Genomic DNA, 16,948 nt, shown 5'->3' on the forward strand with positions numbered 1-16,948 from the left:
CAGTTGTGCATTTTACTTTTTATTTTATTTTACTCTTAGGAATATGTTATCATATGGAAATAAATAGCATGTTTAACATTTTACAGTGTTGAACAATAAAATGATGTGGTCTGTGGCATGAAATTATCCAAGGTAGAACTTTGAAGATTATAAAATTGCTTTGTAAATGCCCTTTGAGAAGTATTTTGCAGGACTACTTACTTCATGTTGTAATACCATAAGCTGCCTTTAAGCTTTGTAGTCTTCCTTATACATAACAGCTTTTTGCCTGTCATCCTTGGAGTGAGAAAGACCATCCCTCGTGATACCTGGGTTTCCCTTATTATGGTGTTTGGGGGCATGGTTTATTGTCTCCAGGGTCAGAGAGCAACTCATTAACGATAACAGAAAGGCAAAGGAGGGAAAGGAGAGTGGTTTGACAGAAATCCAGAGTGAAGGAGGTGAACAAGGGACAAAAGTTCACTGTCTCTTCTCGTTCAAGAGCTAGGCAGGGCATTAAATGAGACTCAGAAGCAGCAGGTTCAGGACCAACAAATGCAGCTACTTTCTCAGCAGTCAGGCTGTGGAAGGACTTGTCACAGGATGCGGTGAATGCGATGTACAGGTTTACATGGATTCAGTGGCAACTTGACAGTTGCTACAGGGCTCATAGATAGAGAAACATGATCTCTAGCTGAATGAATATTAAGGGTTGATCCTGGCATCACAGGGCTACAAGGGGAATTGGATGATTGTAATGCAGTCTGTGGTTTTAGACAATAAAAGCTTTGATAGAGTTTAATTGATGAAAATAATTTTATAAGCAATTTGTCTCTTCTTCACTCATCCAGATCAGATGAAACTACAGATGACATGGCCAAAGTCAAGAGAACGCGTGGACTGATGAGAAACAGTATTGCCTTCTGAGAACTTTAGCCTCCTAGTTGCTGGAAATCCTAAGTGCAACTTTACTACTACCAGAAGATACCCAGACTCTATGTTATCATTGAGCAGAGTTTGCAAGAATGGAAAAGCAAAGGACCCCGCTAGCTGTATTGCATAAATAAAAATTTCCAAGATTCAGCCAAATCAAAAAATTGTTCCAGCCATGGGAGAAAATGCAAGTTTTTGGGAAAGTTTGATATATGCACATCCTACCTGCACTACTTGGAAGCAAGAGGCAGAGGGATCTATCTACCACCTAGCCAGTATTCTCTTTGTTGTGGGCTTCATGGGTGGAAGTGGATTCTTTGGGCTTCTCTATGTCTTCAGCTTGCTTGGATTGGGCTTTCTCTGCTCTTCTGTTTGGGCTTGGCTGGATGTCTGTGCTGCTGATATATTCTCCTGGAATTTTATACTGTTCGCTATATGCTTCGTCCAATTCATTTACGTTACCTACCAAGTTCGGAGTGTTTCCTTTGACAGAGAATTCCAGGAACTCTACAGCGCTCTCTTCCAGCCTCTGGGAATTTCCTTGACTGTCTACAGGAAGATTGTCTTGTGCTGCGATGCAGAAGTGGTTACCCTGGAGAAGGAACACTGTTACGCCATGCAGGGCAAAACACCTATTGATAAACTGTCCTTGCTTGTGTCAGGCAGGTTTGTATCCGTTCGTTCAGACTTACTGCAAGTATCTTTTTTTCTTCCTCCTTCTTGAAAATGAAAGCAAAAAAAAAAATGCCCAATTTGTGTATTGTTTGTTCATTTTCCAGTACAATAGATTAAATATTAATGCAAGTAATATAAACATTAATAGGCTAAATACACTTGTCTAGGGCAGCACTAGCATAAAAACACTAAGCACAAAATCTGTAATAGCTTAAAGAAAAGGATTTAAAATAATTCTTTTCCAGACCACTGTATCATAGCACTTAAGAGGCTAGGCGGATAAAGGGAACAAATATGTTTTTCAGTCTTCAGGCCATGGTTTGCTATCTGTCTACTGCCTAGCTGATAAACACAGCATCTTTCTTACTTTTCTGTGCTAGTATAATCTGAAACAGGACTAAAAGGTAGTTATGAAACTGAATATAGTGAGATAGACTCTGTTTAATGGAGATCTTGACTTCGATACAGATTGTGTTTGGTTGCTTTCTGGGGGGTGGGAAAAGGGAGGGAGTAAGGGAGAGGAGGAGGTCTAAAAGTGCCCTTCCATTACAAGGGGACATAGTTGAGCCCTACCAAGATTTGCAGAACTGAGTCTACAGTTACTGTGTGCTGTGGCCCTTAGTTAGACTCTGAGGCAATAAATCTGCCTGCTTGTACTCCTTGCTTACTGGAGACCATTCTGGCAACCTTGCTGATACTTTCCTGAAGGGAAATACTGGCTTCTGTACTGTATATAAAGTGGTACACAGTACAGGACCACCACAAGAGTAGATGAGATACCCAGAAATTATGGCCATGGTCTGTCTTTGATGGGACACTTTGTGGGCTCTATTTGACAGCCTGCTGCATGGACAGAGGGAATTTGTAGGCAGCTTGAAAGTCAGCTGAGTTAGGACTAGTTGCAATGAACAATATGGATTTTAGATAGTTGTCCCTAAGGACAACCTGGTTCAGAGCATTCTTGGGAGCTGTCTAGGAAGTACCATGTTGCTTTTGGTCATAGTCATACTGAAGGAGAGGTGTCCATCCTTCTACACACCCAGCCAGATAGTAATCATGCAGGGAGTTCCTGCCACCCTCCTTCCTGCAGTATAGGGCTGCTCCTTCTGATTTGGTGAGAAGCAGTAATCTCTGTGCAGACAGATGTAAAAAAGGGACTCCTACAGCTTGCTTTTTTACTTTTAGCTCATGAGGTTCAAGCATACATTTCCTGCTTGTGTGCCTTTAAACTTAAATATGGTTTAAAAAGTAGAATGAAAATTTTTCTTTGGCATCTGCAGAAGACCACGGCATTCACACAGAGATCTCATACCTCCATGCTGTTCTCCTGGCTCCAGAGACAGTCCTGTGATCACGTAACTCCCATTAAACATTGAGAGAGCCCTACCTAACACATGCTGTGGGGAACTCCTGCTTCCCACTCCCTGCTTTTGCCACTTTGTTCCCTCTAAAATGTGTATTTGCCAAACCAAGAAGTATATCCTGTGGCTTTCAAGTGAAGGAGGCAAACTGCCTCCTATGTGTGTTGGCCTTTCACCTCTCCAGTGCACTCTGGCCTTTTCGTGACAAAGCTTGCATGTCGCTGCACAGACCTGCCCCAGAGAGAATAATATGACTTGAATAAGGCCTGGAAAGATTTCCATTTCAGTTCCATGATTATCTTGCATTCTCTTCCAACTGGCCCGATCAAGTTCTGTTCAAAAAAATATAATTAGAATACTGTTGGCCAGTGATTGCTTTTTCATGCTCTCAAAGCTGAATTTAAACTCCTCACATAGTAGAAATAACACGTTCTTGTTGCAGTCATTGCTGCTGTATAGGTAGTACTAACAAATTAACACATCTTATCTTGGTAGGATCAGAGTGACAGTTGATGGGGAGTTTCTGCATTATATTTTTCCTCTTCAATTTCTGGATTCTCCTGAATGGGATTCACTGAGGCCCACAGAAGAGGGAATTTTCCAGGTAAAAGCAGAGGGGCTTTTTGAATACTACAGAAAACTGTGCAAGTACTTATGGGTAAACTTCATTTAGTTATGGGGTTTGTTTGTGAAATTACACAAACAAGTGGCTTTCCACTGTTTTGGGGAGGGAATTCCTCTTTACCCACTGGGGTGGTTATGCCATTTGTGTCTTCTTTCTGTTTGCGTCTTGTCATTACAACAAACTGGGTTTTTCTCAAAGCTAATCCGGGAGGTGGACTCCGTTTGCATTCTTCGGCTGTGCTAAAATCCAGCTCTGAGAAACCAGGTTTGCGGGAGGTGGGTGGAAGTTGGTGCTGAAGAGGCTTCCCTACGGGAGGTGACTGGGAGAGCACAGGCTGGGGAGCAGCGTGCCCATGGTACAGCTTGGCATGTGGGGACAGCGTGGGAGATGGTGTCCATCGGGGCTGCCCCCTGCGATCCGTGAGCCCATGACAGCACTGCTGTCACTTGGCCGACACGCTAGCTCCTGCCTGTGTGGCATCTGATGCCTCGTGTCATGAGGGCAAATGGAATTTGTCGAGAGCTTTCGTTAGACCTGCCTTCCCAGCTAGGGCTGCTGAGAGTGGAGCCGGGGCGTTGCCATCAGCCTGTGTCCTGGCCGGGGCTGGCGTTCAGCGTGAGCACAGGCGTACTGTCACCGAGGCCGACGAGATGCAACCCTTCGGTCTGTTCCCAGCCACCCTTCTCGCTTGTCTTTGCCATACAGCAGACCCCACAGAGCTCTCTGGCTGGATTAAATGGCTTTAATTGCAGTAGGCGCAAGGACGCGAAGCGCACGTCAGAGGCGCAGCCTGCGTGCCTGCTGAGAGAGAGGGGGTGCTGCCTGAGCAAGGGCAGCGGTGGCAATATCACTGCCTCATCACCTAGCTAATTCTAATTTTCTCTTCTAAAGGTAACGCTTACAGCAGAGACAGATTGTCGGTACGTGGCCTGGAGGAGAAAGAAGCTGTATCTGCTGTTTGCCAAACACCGTTTCATCTCCCGCCTGTTCTCAATTTTAATTGGGAGTGACATTGCTGAAAAACTGTATGCCTTGAATGACAGAGTGCACGTGGGGAAAGGCTTTAGGTACGACATTCGCTTACCGAACTTCTACCATGTGTCACTGCCAGAGACCCCTCCAGTGCAGCCCTCCCACCACCTACAGAGAGGGTCTCCCCAGCGCAAGCCCACGGGGGTTACAAACTGCGGCTCCTTCAGCACACAGTCCTAGGAAGGAGAACTCTGCTGCAGCCATTCCCCGCAGCGATGAAGGGGAATGCAAACAGAAGAGCAGAAAGATGAAGCAGAATGAGACCCAGTCAAGCCAAATTTGACTGACAAGTGCCATTTACTTTCATTGGAGTAGCTTGAATTATTCCTCTCTCTAGAGCCACTGGGTTGGTTTCTGCATTTTAACTGTTTGTGCAATATGTTTACTTTCTGTTGATTCTTTTGTTGGTCGTCTTCTCCTATTTTTGGAGGAAAACGAATCATAACAGGCTGAAGTTTTATCGTAATTGTCGTGGCCTCTGTGTTGTGTTTTCAAAAAACCCAAGCCCACGGTATTTGTAAGTATACTTCCTCAAAATTATTTGCCATAATGAAGCATAGTCAATGAAAACAAGTACGTTGTCTTCAAAATATAGCAACTTGCTTGTAACATTCATATTTATGCCACGTGAACATTGTCTCAATTATCATGAAGAATATTGCAGAAAAAGACTGAGAGACCAATTGTATTGGGTTTGTTTTTTAAAGAAATGAAAGATTTTGAAATGCACAGCAAGATTCTTAAAAAAACAAACAAAAGACGACAACAAATTCTGTCCCATGAGCGATTGATTTCTCTCTGACTATCCTAAAGACTTACTATGTGAAAACAAACATAAATGTAATTGCTGGCAGTAGAAAAGTAAAGCAGTTGTAACTGCTGCCAATATAGCTTAGGGAAATGTTTGTGTAGCGTTTCTGACAAAATGTGATGCTATAGGACCTAGGCTTCCACAGTGTCAGTGCCATTGGTGACATGTACAATAAATACTGTTAATCAACCAACTGCCAAACCATTGGAATTTGTTTTACAGTATTCTTTTTAGCCAGGTTTGTCAGGAAGAAACTAAGAAACAGCCACAGCAATAAATACAATTTTTAACCAAAACATTCTTGTTTAGCTTCAAGAGTCACTTTTTTGTGCCTGTGAAATTCTTGATTTGAAAGGTATTCTCTCCCTAAGTCTGTGGTATTTTAATGGCATAAGGGAGCACCGGCTCATCCTTCGATAGGAAAAAGCTGGTTTCAACCCTTGAGGTCACTGTGCCTTTGGGAAGAAGTGTCTGAATGTCTTTGCTAACTCACCTTCCTGCTGCTATGCCTGATGCCTGCCAGTAATGAAAAAATAAGAAGCATTACTATTTTATGAGACTGTATTGCTGTTTGATAGATCTGGAGGTAGATCGCATTTTTAATATTTTAAAATGGCTGGACTGTTTGCTAGGACAACCATTGTGTGTTTGTGTATGTGCGGGTAGACGTATGAGTTTAGATCTTGGGAGTTATTGCTGGAGGACTTAAAATAATGATACAATCTCCTGCTTGAAAGACAATCATGCAGTATGCATAAGAAAGCTATTAGAAGTGATAGGAAATGCTACCTCTTTGAAGGACCTTTAGTGTAGAGCAGATAACCTTGTATGGGTTTTGCATTTAGCTTTATGTCCCTTTCTCAGAGAGGAAAATCTGCCAAACATAAATACCATAGCATGCTGTGTGATAATCCCCAAATCCTTCTAATAACCCTTCCATGTGATGTATTCTGTATGTATTACTTAACGTGTGAAGACCCCGAGTCACAAAGCCACTTTGTCTTGGTCAAAAGAGAATTGAAAAAAATACAAACAGAGAGTTCATTGACTGCTGTTAAAGACCGGCCCAGAAAATAACTAAAGGCACAAAGTGCCAAAGGCTGGCAGTGTGTAGAAAGGACGTACAGCTGTGTGTGCCCTCTTCCTATACTTTTCATGGTTAAGGGACAGGATAGTGGGCTGCCTGACCCCTCGGTAGGACTCAGCATGGGTATTCTCATGTAACTTCAGTGCTGTGGTTAGTAGCGTGTCTTACGCGTCGGAAGCGCGTCATCTCTCGTGGATGTGGTCACTTAGGCTGTGCTTCGCGATTCCCCGCTCCGCTTCACCCAGCTGAGCTGCTCTGAAAACCTTACGCTGTTTTTTTTTTTAACAGGTGATTTAAAACTAGCCCCCCATCTCTCATTCTGATAAAGTAACAAGAATTTATAAATTTCTCATGCTATAATATGTGTTGGACCAATACGAAGTTTTATGTGTTAACAATCTAAAAATGTAAAAAGATAATAGTCTAGAAACATAAAAGAGATGTTATCCTAGAGTTAGGCGTAATATAAATCATTGACTGATGCTCTCAGTTTTCTTGAATATTGGGCTTGTCCCGTATATTCAAGAATACTTGCCTTAACTTAAATAGGGTCAGCATTTAATAAACTAGTATGACCATCACTGCCAAAATAACACTAAGGAGGCTTGCCCACCCAATTTCTTTATCAAGCTTATATATTCAATTTAAACTATAGCATAATGCTTAGAAAGATACTTGCTCTGGAGTGATGGGCGCTTCATTGCGTACTTGGGTAACTTTTTTCTTCTTTGTGCCTGGTGTGTACCTTGGTTTCAGCCTGGTTTCCAGCCGCAAACCTCTGTGATGCTGGAATCAGTTACTATGACATGTTTGAGGCAATAACTGAACACACTCTTAGCTAATCCCTTTTAGCTTTTGCTACTGTGCTTTTTGGGCTTTGAGTCACTTTTTAAAAGTTGTTTTCCTGTTTTCCAGCGTCTGTTTGAGTCATGACGAGCAGAACATTTCAGCTGTAGAATTCAGGGCATATATATATCTACAGTAGTGTAAGTACACACAAAAGGACTGGAAGTGAGACAGCAAGCCCTCTCCACCCCTGTTTTTTTAATCTTGACAGCACTTCTGAAACGTGCTGTAAAATGCACTCTGGTATGTGACTCATAAACCAATGTTTTGGGAGAGCTGTATAATCTACCTATTATTTCATTGATGTCAGCAAAATAGCACAAGCTTTTGTGATATCTCATGTGCCCAGTGATTAGTGAGTTGGGGTTGCTCAGCCTGGAGAAGAGAAGGCTCCAGGGAGACCTGATTGCGGCCTTTCAGTACTTAAAGGGGGCTTATGAGAAATACAGGGACAGACTTTTCAGTAAGGCTTGTAGGGATAGGACAAGCAGTAATGGTTTTAAACTAGAACGGAGTAGATTCAGGCTAGGTATAAGGAAGAATGTTTTTTTATGGTGAGGGTGGTGAAACACTGGAATGGGTTGCCCAGAGAGGTGGTGGAGGCCCCATCCCTGAAAACATTCAAGGCCAGGTTGGACTGGGCTCTGGGCAACCTGATCTAGTTGAAGATGGCCCTGCTCATCACTGGGGGGTTGTACTAGATGACCTCTAAAGGTCCCCTCCAACCCAAAGCATTCTATGATATGATTATTCATAGGTTAGTAAACATTTGGAGCTAGATGAAGCTCTGACTTGAGCATCGTCCAGTTTATGCCTATGTTATTACTCAGGAAAAACTGTCAGTGAGGTGATCAGGCTCCTTTGTAATTGGTTTAAGTGAACAGATGCTTGAGACTATGCTGCTTTATGAATTGAGGACACTTTCAACGAATCCTTTTCTTGATCTGCAGTGATTCCCCTTTACTCACATTCTACATTTTTAAGAGTTCCATAATCTTCTATGGGGTTATGTCTACGTTTGTATCCTGTTATAGGTAAGAGTGGCAGAATCTGATGCGTGTGATGATTTGCTCATTCATCAGCATCAGTTGATCTTCCAGGGATTTTATAATTGTGAACATCATGCTGGGATCGCCCTTACAGCCTGCAGAAGGGTTCAAATTTACTACACAAGCTAAAAAAATACATGGCCTTGGACAGGCCAAAGAGAAAAAAAAAAAAAAAAAAAAAAAAAAAAAAAAAAAAAAAGGGAGCACTCAACTTCTTACAGGAAGAGGAGAGGTTTATTTCAAATTGGGCTTGTGGCAAATTAAGTTATTGGATGTAACCATGTATTGTGAGAGCTTCAAAGTGAGTCTTGCCTGTTTAGGGGTATGGGACTGACCCTGCAGTTCTTTCATTAGGGGAGTATTTTCTTGACTAGTAGTAGCCAAGTTCAGGTAACATCCTAAGCGATGTTTTTAATCCATTGTGCAACTCCACTCAAAACTACAGAATAACCAGAGAGAATGTATCCCAATGTACTATCATAACTGATAATGCTATGCAAGGCAAATTATAAGTGCTTAATGAAAAAGATTATTTTGTGAGGTTGCCTATGATAATAGAGGCTGGACTTGGTGACTCAGGAGAGCCATCCTAGTCCTAAATTTTCAAGAATTAATTGCCCTGTAACAAACCAGCAAATGTGATAGTGATCAAAGTAAACTCAGTAATGGAAAGAACGATGACAACTTACACATACAGATACGTGACCTCCGCTAGAATAATGCTGGAAAAGCTGGATATGTGCTTGGATGAAATTAGATAGTTTTGCCACACCACAAAAAAGGCATAAGCTTGCAGTAATTAAATAATATATTGATGCTACATTTCCAGCAAAAAAGTGCTCTACAGTTTTTGATTATTGTAAATGATAAATGTAAGACATATTTGGGCTCAACATACGTGGAAAAAATAAAATACAATGTTGTACTGCTCATATAAACAGGTTTTGCAAACCAGGAGTTAAAAATGAAACAAATCCATAGCTATTTAGATGGAAGAAAACTATTTCACTAGAAAAGGAAAAAATTAATATCTATTTGCTGAATTCGGGCATTAGTAGATTAAATATTTTTCTTTCTATTCCTGTAATAATTGAATGCATATTCTTCTGCCCCAGCGTGTTATGGCATAACAGATATTTTTTACTGTACAACAAAATAAATACCTTATTAAGCTGATTTGTTAATCCCTCTTGATAATACTTACTTTGATTACATTAATTTGCATAAAAATACAGTAGGTTCAGGGTTCCCAACGGAAAGCACACGGTTTTTTTCTGCTTGTCTAGTTCACGTTAGCTTTCCTTTCTTGCAGATTTCTGTGTGTCTGCTGTTTCTGCTTACTCTAATTCTACTTTGGTGTGAATCAAAAGAGTAAATTGAATTTAGCGTGTAAATCAAGCCACCTCACCCCGATGAATCAAAGCGTGTAGGTCGAGCTTCATCAGTGGAAGCGTGTGGGAGAAAGGCAGCGCAAGCACTTCATGTGTGAGCCCCAGGATTTGGGGTCACGTCCCAAACTGCGGCTGGCAAAGCCCTTCTAGAGGGAAGCTTTGCAGGTGCTTCTGCCAGCAGAGGCGTTGGACTCAAATCATCGCTCTGCAAGCCACAAATGTTGTTAAACGTTGTCATGAACTGGGGAAAAGATGGGATGGTCCCAAAAGCTTGTGGGAGCAGAAGGATTTTGTAGCAATTTTTCTTCTGCTGCAGATTCCCAGGCAATTTTACTCAGTTGCCAGTTCCACCACAGCTCCTAATGTAAGGGATCTGTGGTGCACTGTGGGGACAGGACTATTTCCCTACCTCAGTGGGGGTTTGAAGATAAATAATGATAAAAGATAGATTATTAATAACTCGGATGCTAAAGTCATATAAATAAACAACTGCAATAAAAGAGTGGTAAATAAATATTTTAGCAGTGAATCCTGTAGTTTTCATTGTATCCACTAGTAACTCTCAACCAAAACTTGGCTAAAGCCTTAGGGATATAGTAATTTTCTGGGAGTAAGGTACCTTAGGCTGAGAAAGATGCTGAAGCCAACAATCCCTTTTCATGGACAAATGTTCTGACGACATCATCGTATAGAAGTGGGCAGCACCATCACCTTCTGTAGGAACCAGATGTCACAGGCAAGCACTGAAACATCTCAGATCTGTGAAAGGGGGTGAGCAGGTCCCTGTCTCCAGGCAGGGATTCTGGCTGGATGACCCCCAGTAGCCAGTGGCCTGCCGGAGCCAGGGCTTGGTGGGGGTGAGGCACACATCTCTGTTTAACATTTCCCATGTTAGTGACTCCTAAAAAGTAAACAGGACAATCTAGGTGCCCAACACTGGGTTTGGACTTCCAGGGGCCAACCATAGGACATGACTACAAGGGTGGGATACCAGCAGGTAAGCTATGGGATGGGCTTAAAACATGTTAGGTATGACCCTGTACCTTCCCATATGCCATCTCTTACACTGGGGTAAATATAAAATAAGTTATCCTGTAACAAAAGTGAGGCAAGCCAGCTCACATCTGCTAGGACACACAAGGATGAGTATCAGCAGTTACCGTAAAACAGCTGGAAATCCTTATTGCGTTTTGTTCCTTTTAACTCGTTCATGTTAAAAATCCTTACAATTTTTAGTGAATCCAGTTGTAGCAGATACTCTATTTTACGAAGGGATTTAGCTTAGATAAAGTATTTTGAACACTTATTTTGAATATGAAGGAAAACTGTCCTGTTTTCATTTACAGAAAGGTCCAGTGCTCTCAGATGACCTTTTTAAGCAGATCTCCCAAGTGAGGTGAATGGGAGTACTTCCTAAAAACCAGTCATACAGCACTGCACTCTGGTTTTTACTGGGTCTCCATTTTCTGCTTCGGTTATGACTTTTCAAAAACATAGTGTCCTTTCAGTACATATGTTCATGTTTTACAGAACTAAGGAGTAATTATTAGTAGGAAAAAATACAATAAATACTGATATTCTGAAATCAGATATGGAAGCATTTTTATACCGGTTTTGGTTTTACAAATTATTAGTACTTTTTACCATAGTCATTGCCTTTTTAGTTCTGAAACTGCTTTATACAGTGGTATATGTACTTAAGCTCATACTACATGCAACAGCAATAATCATATATATATATAATCTGTATGTTTATTGCAGTCTGTATCCCTGTTTTTAACCCTATATGATAGGGTTTTCCTTGTTGCTTTTTTCTTTACTGAACAAAGATGTATAATAAACATTCCTTGAAGACCAGTCTCATTTATTCACTGAAATTAGAGGAATTTTTTTATTTTTTTTTTAATTCTGTGTTGGTCTTTACTCACAGATCACTCAAACAGCAGCAAGAAGCAGCTGAGGTATAATATAGCTCTGCACACATTTTGATGGCCATTTGCGATACGCACAGCTGAAGTCTGGCATCTGGATGTTCAAAGCGGCATAGCTGGGGTAGACAGTAAATGGGGACCAGACTCTCCTTAGCGATTGTTCGATGCTGACTCTTCTGAAATGGTATGGTAGAGGAGGAAGCTAATCCAGAAATTAGGTGCTTATTGTCTCCTTGAGGGTTATTCTCAAGACAAGGAGTATTTCAAAGACTTATTTAGGACTGCTAATCTGATCACGTGCATGAAATGCTCCGGCTGGATACTTGGGCTACATCAACATGTTTCTGTGCATTTGGGCCAAACTTCTGCTTTCCTGATTTGCTTTTTGCTCTTGAACTTTTGTTCCTAGTATTTATTTGGCTCCCTTTTTTCCCCAGTATGTTCCTTCATGGGATTGTCCATTTTCTCCCCACTCTTGCTCTCTTCTCTCTGTGTCTTTTTGCAAATAAAAAAATAACTTTAAAAAAGCTACCTCATGCCCATTCACAGTTCCTCCGAGCTAATCTGTTTGCCTTTTCTTCCCCCTCAGAGTGTGGAGTATTTTCACTCTCAAATCCAACAAGCTTTCTCTGTCACTTGTTTAAATAATCCCATAGATTCATCTGCTGCTGTCCTTCTGGATAAGTTAAACACTTGTTATTTAGTTCCTTTTTCACCTTGAAATAAAATTCTAAATCCTCATCAATAATTTTAAAAACTCTGAGAAGATGCTAGTTTTTAATGATGCCAATATGCAAAGTCCTGGAGATTCAAGCCTAGCCTTACCTTCTGAAAAACAGCCACTGGTGAATATTAAACTGCACAGATAAAGAGGACTAATATTGTAACAAAACATTAATTGCCTTTGTACCAACACCCACAAGCATGCATACATTTATACCATGACAATATTTGCAATTCCTTTTGTTTATACAGTCACATAGGCTCACACAAATTCACAAAGATCCCTGCAGAGAAAACATCATGAACTGCGGCTGAGATGGTTTTACTTCAGGATTAGCACAAACATCTTTGCGTGATCGTTTTGAACTTTCTTTGTGTGTGGAAGTTGGCCAAAAAGGGAACAGAGAAATAAATCGCAGCCAGTCCAACCAGCACTGCCAAATCTGCTGTAGCGGGGAACCCTAAGAAATGGGCTGTCACCCAGCGAGGGGGCAGATGCAATGCAAAAGCACTGCGTTATTACTCGCCTTCCAATTATGTGTGAGGTAAGAGCTGCCTCACGTTAACCAAGAGCAACATGTCGATAGCAACCTGAGCCCTGGACAAGCGATGTGGTCAAAACCCGTCTCTGGCACTCCTCTATTTCCAGAAACAAGCAGACCCATTGCAGACAGGCTCCTCGTTATTCCCCGCTGCTGCTAGCAAGCTGCCCCGGCAGGACAGTGACAGCTGCACCGTGACCCTGGCCTTAGGAAATCCGATCGGTTTTATAGCCGCTCTCCTTTTTTTCGGAGGGAAGCATGTGATTCAGCTAGAGCAAGAGCAAGCGGAGCAGGCCCTGCCAGCAGCAGTCTCAGGAAACGCGCTTGCGAGCGGCGCACAGGCTCGCATATACCCATAGAAATCGTTCACTGAGCAATTTCAAATAATGAACATACAAATTAAATTGTCAGCAGGAGGCTGCTCACGCATAATTCAGGAATAGGGATAATTGCTAAGTGTGATTGAATAAATTGTTTACTGTGCACAGCTTAGATAACTTGAATAGCAAACAATTCTACTTTGCCCTCACACCTCAGGATTGCGTACCCTTTGCATAAACGTCTATGACAACCAGTGCTTCTGTTAAAACTTGGATACTTTGGCAGATTATTTTAGAAGAAAGTTGGCTCCTGGCTCTAACAGCTAGTTACTATACTATCAGTCAGACATCTGGAAGGCCTGGGATACAACCTTTTATATATCTGATTAAACAAGGTTCACAAATAGCTAGCCCTTCCAGAATAAATGGGAGACACCCTCCCTGCAGAAGCGGCATAGGAAAAATTGCCAGACTACGTTGTGATACACCAGAAAGCGGCCGCCTGAGGGTCTGAGGTAAAAATGCACCAGGATGCACACGCTCCTCTGAAATAAACCTCCAGCATATTAAAGAGCTGACAGAGTATTTGTCACTCACAATCTCTTCCATACAAACTTCCTTCTAACAAAACATAATTCTCAAGGATGCGTTCCGGTAAAGCCCAAATAAATAAATTTTCCTGTGGAAAACACGTGTAATTTTTCAGTTATACAGCACATCATTTCAGCATCTGGAATGGGAGTTGTCTCCATGAAATGTGGCACTTCTGAACTACGCCAGCGTATTTCATCCCACTCCAGACAGTTGTCAAACACACAGAGGATTAATTACTTTCTAAAAGAGCCCCCTTGCATTGTCTATAGAGTGAGTTTAAAAGATTAGTTTAGAGTAGGCATCTTTTAGCCTGTAGATGCTGAGTATGCTTCCTGAAACTATAAATGGAAACATTTCATAGATCTCCCCATTGTCTGAAAATAGCCCTGTCAGCCTGGCACATCTGGGATCCCGAAAACAAAGCATTTGTTCTCTTTACTGCAAACTTTGCCTAAAAAAGGCTGCGGAATCCGGCTCTCATTTGGAAGCGGCAGAGCGCTTGCAATTTTACAAAAAGTTACTTGGTCATCTGCTTAGTGAAGTCTTTCAGGGCCCGGCTAGGCTGAACTGAGAAGCTAGAGCGGGAGGCTCTGCTCTCAGCTGTGCTTCCAAAACCGTGCCTGCCTGACGTCCGGTGAGCAGCATCCCCCCGCCTTATTTCCCCTGTAATGCAGAAGAACAGCCAGGCACCGAGAGGTTAGGGTGACCTGGCGAAGATGACAAAGCAGGACGCTGGAGATAGGGAACAAGACAGCAATTTGCAACACCGCTGTGACATTTTCTGCTGCGGACCATTACAGTGGACTATAACTAAATAATTGGAGAAAGTACTTAAGCTATCAAGCCTTTAATAGCAAGAAACACGACAGAGAGAAGGCCTGCATCAATGAACAGCTGTAATACCATTAGACCCGTCTCTGCTAACAAAATGCATCAATTCAACACAAAACTCTAAAAATTGATCTGGCTATTGGAAGCCGACTCCTCATCAATGTAGATGCAAGCAGTTTTTATTTCTTGCCTCTGTCAGATTAATTTGTATTAGCAGACTTCAGTGAACTTGTGTTTCATTGACACAGATAAGAGGTTAACCCAACTCTTCAAGTCTTTACAGTGGTTTAACAGTAGGACATTAAACTGACTTAATTAAAGCAGCCCATTCTCCTACAGTACATGAGACCTTGGTTTAAGAGAATAAACTGTACTTAATACATTCCACTTAGAGAACATTTGCGTTAGCTATGTAACTATAGATGTTACCTATATTACCTAATATTACGCATGTAACCAAAGGATATGCAAAATCATGACCATTAATACCTGCATAGGACTATTATCTATATAAACTTGATGCTAGTCATTCTGTCAGAGAAAGGAACGGTTTTCTTCTACAGGTGGGTGCACTCCGCAGCACAAGACTGGAGCCCATCAGAGCCATGTCTACACTCATCATCTGCTTACGGTCCTCCTGGAGGGCCAGAAGATGGGGCCAGCTCTCGGATCCTCCCTCGTTTCTCTCCTTCTGCTGACAGCTGTACTAGATACCGCCAGCTACGTTACCCATGCAGCCTCGGCTCTTACCGCTCCGCTGCACAGGAAAAATGACATTTAACCGAAAAACTACTGAAATATAAAGATCCCAAGAGACTAGCTGCAATCAAGACAAAGTTCTACCCCTTCACGTGGCTGGAACTATTATTAGTTCCTTGCCAAGCTTTCCTGACTAGGATTTTCTGCACTGGGCTAAGCAGATACTGTTTATCACCAAGGCTCACCACAAAACCAGAGAAGACCTGGAGGGTAATGAGAGAAGTACAGAGACTCTATAAAAAGACACAATGAGTACAGCAAACTGCGTTTCTCCAATGCATAGCATTCAGTAATGTGCTAGAAAATGCTGACACGTCAGTCTAGATTTGTATAGGAGCCCTCTGACAGGCTGCTTTGTGCTGCTTTTGGAAGCTACTTGGCTTTGCTCCAGCAAGCATAGCTGAATATTATCAATCTCAAACACATGCTAGATGCTCTCTCTCATGACCATTCCTGGGGCCATGCTGTCCTGACTCGCTCTTCTTACCCTTCTTCCAGCTCGCTTACTCTGCCGATCTCGGGAAAGAGCGAATACAGCCATAAGAATGACTGGCCAGTCCCAAATCAAGTCCTTCACAATAAATTCGTAATATACTTTGGGAAATTGGGGCTTATCCCAGGCAGCAGGATTCAGACAAACTCTATTTGCATGGCACACATCAAGATCTCTTCTCCAAGATGAAAAGGCAAGAACAACCGTAACAAAGCCGGAGCCACCTGGGACACATGTTGATGTGTTTGTGTACAAACAGGTACTTCAACAATGATTCAGGATTCTGTATTCTTTCCAAAAATATTTAAGTATAATGCTGACCATACACTCTCGGCTGCTGAAAGAAACACCCAACTTTGTAGCTAGCTCATCAGAATGTATTGAAAGAGATTTTCTGCGTTTGTGGTCCTCATTTATCACTGACAGTCAGGTGTTGGGCTGGACTGTGGTGCCCATGGGCTGTATCTGCAGCGCCTTTCATCGCTGGGTGGTGCACATCAACATCCAGGAGATGAAGGCAGGCTTGGTGGCTACTTTGCCAGTCCAACAAGACGGACCGTGGAGGAGAGGGCTAGACAGGGCATCGGTGGAGCAATCTGGCGGCACGCGGGGAGGCGAGTGGCCCGCTTTGGAAGGACATCGGTGCTGGGAGCTGTCAAACAGCCAGGCGAGCAAACCCAGTGACATTTCTTAAACGTTAGGCTCGTGACAAAGCAACCACAGCAGGCGCCAAGTTGAGAAGAGCAGCTTTATAAAGGCTATTGTGGCTCCCTGGCTCACCATATAGGGGAAATGCTGATTGCCGCTCGTTTAGGGGAGAACTCAGCTCTCCTAATTTTACGCACCCCGAAGCGCGGTGCCGAAGGTCCGGCTTCGCCCTACGGTGAACGGGGGCATCGCCGCGGGGCCCCTTCGCCCCCCGCCCTCGCGGTGCCTGAGCTGGGCACCGCTCACCGTGCGCGGGCT

General features: G+C 42.6%; 1 protein-coding gene across 1 annotated transcript in view; it reads left to right on the forward strand.

Annotated features, from left to right (window-relative positions):
• The first annotated feature begins 1,087 nt into the window (after positions 1-1,087).
• Positions 1,088-16,948, forward strand: part of BVES (blood vessel epicardial substance) — a 48,028-nt gene continuing 32,167 nt past the window's right edge. Inside the window, 4 exon segments of the mRNA XM_035888685.1 lie at positions 1,088-1,578; positions 3,444-3,552; positions 4,465-4,617; positions 4,619-4,640. Of these exon segments, the coding sequence (XP_035744578.1) occupies positions 1,088-1,578; positions 3,444-3,552; positions 4,465-4,617; positions 4,619-4,640 (775 nt within the window).

Source organism: Egretta garzetta, unplaced genomic scaffold (assembly GCF_000687185.1).
Source record: "Egretta garzetta isolate BGI_Z169 unplaced genomic scaffold, ASM68718v1 scaffold10, whole genome shotgun sequence".
NCBI classification, from domain to species: domain Eukaryota; kingdom Metazoa; phylum Chordata; class Aves; order Pelecaniformes; family Ardeidae; genus Egretta; species Egretta garzetta.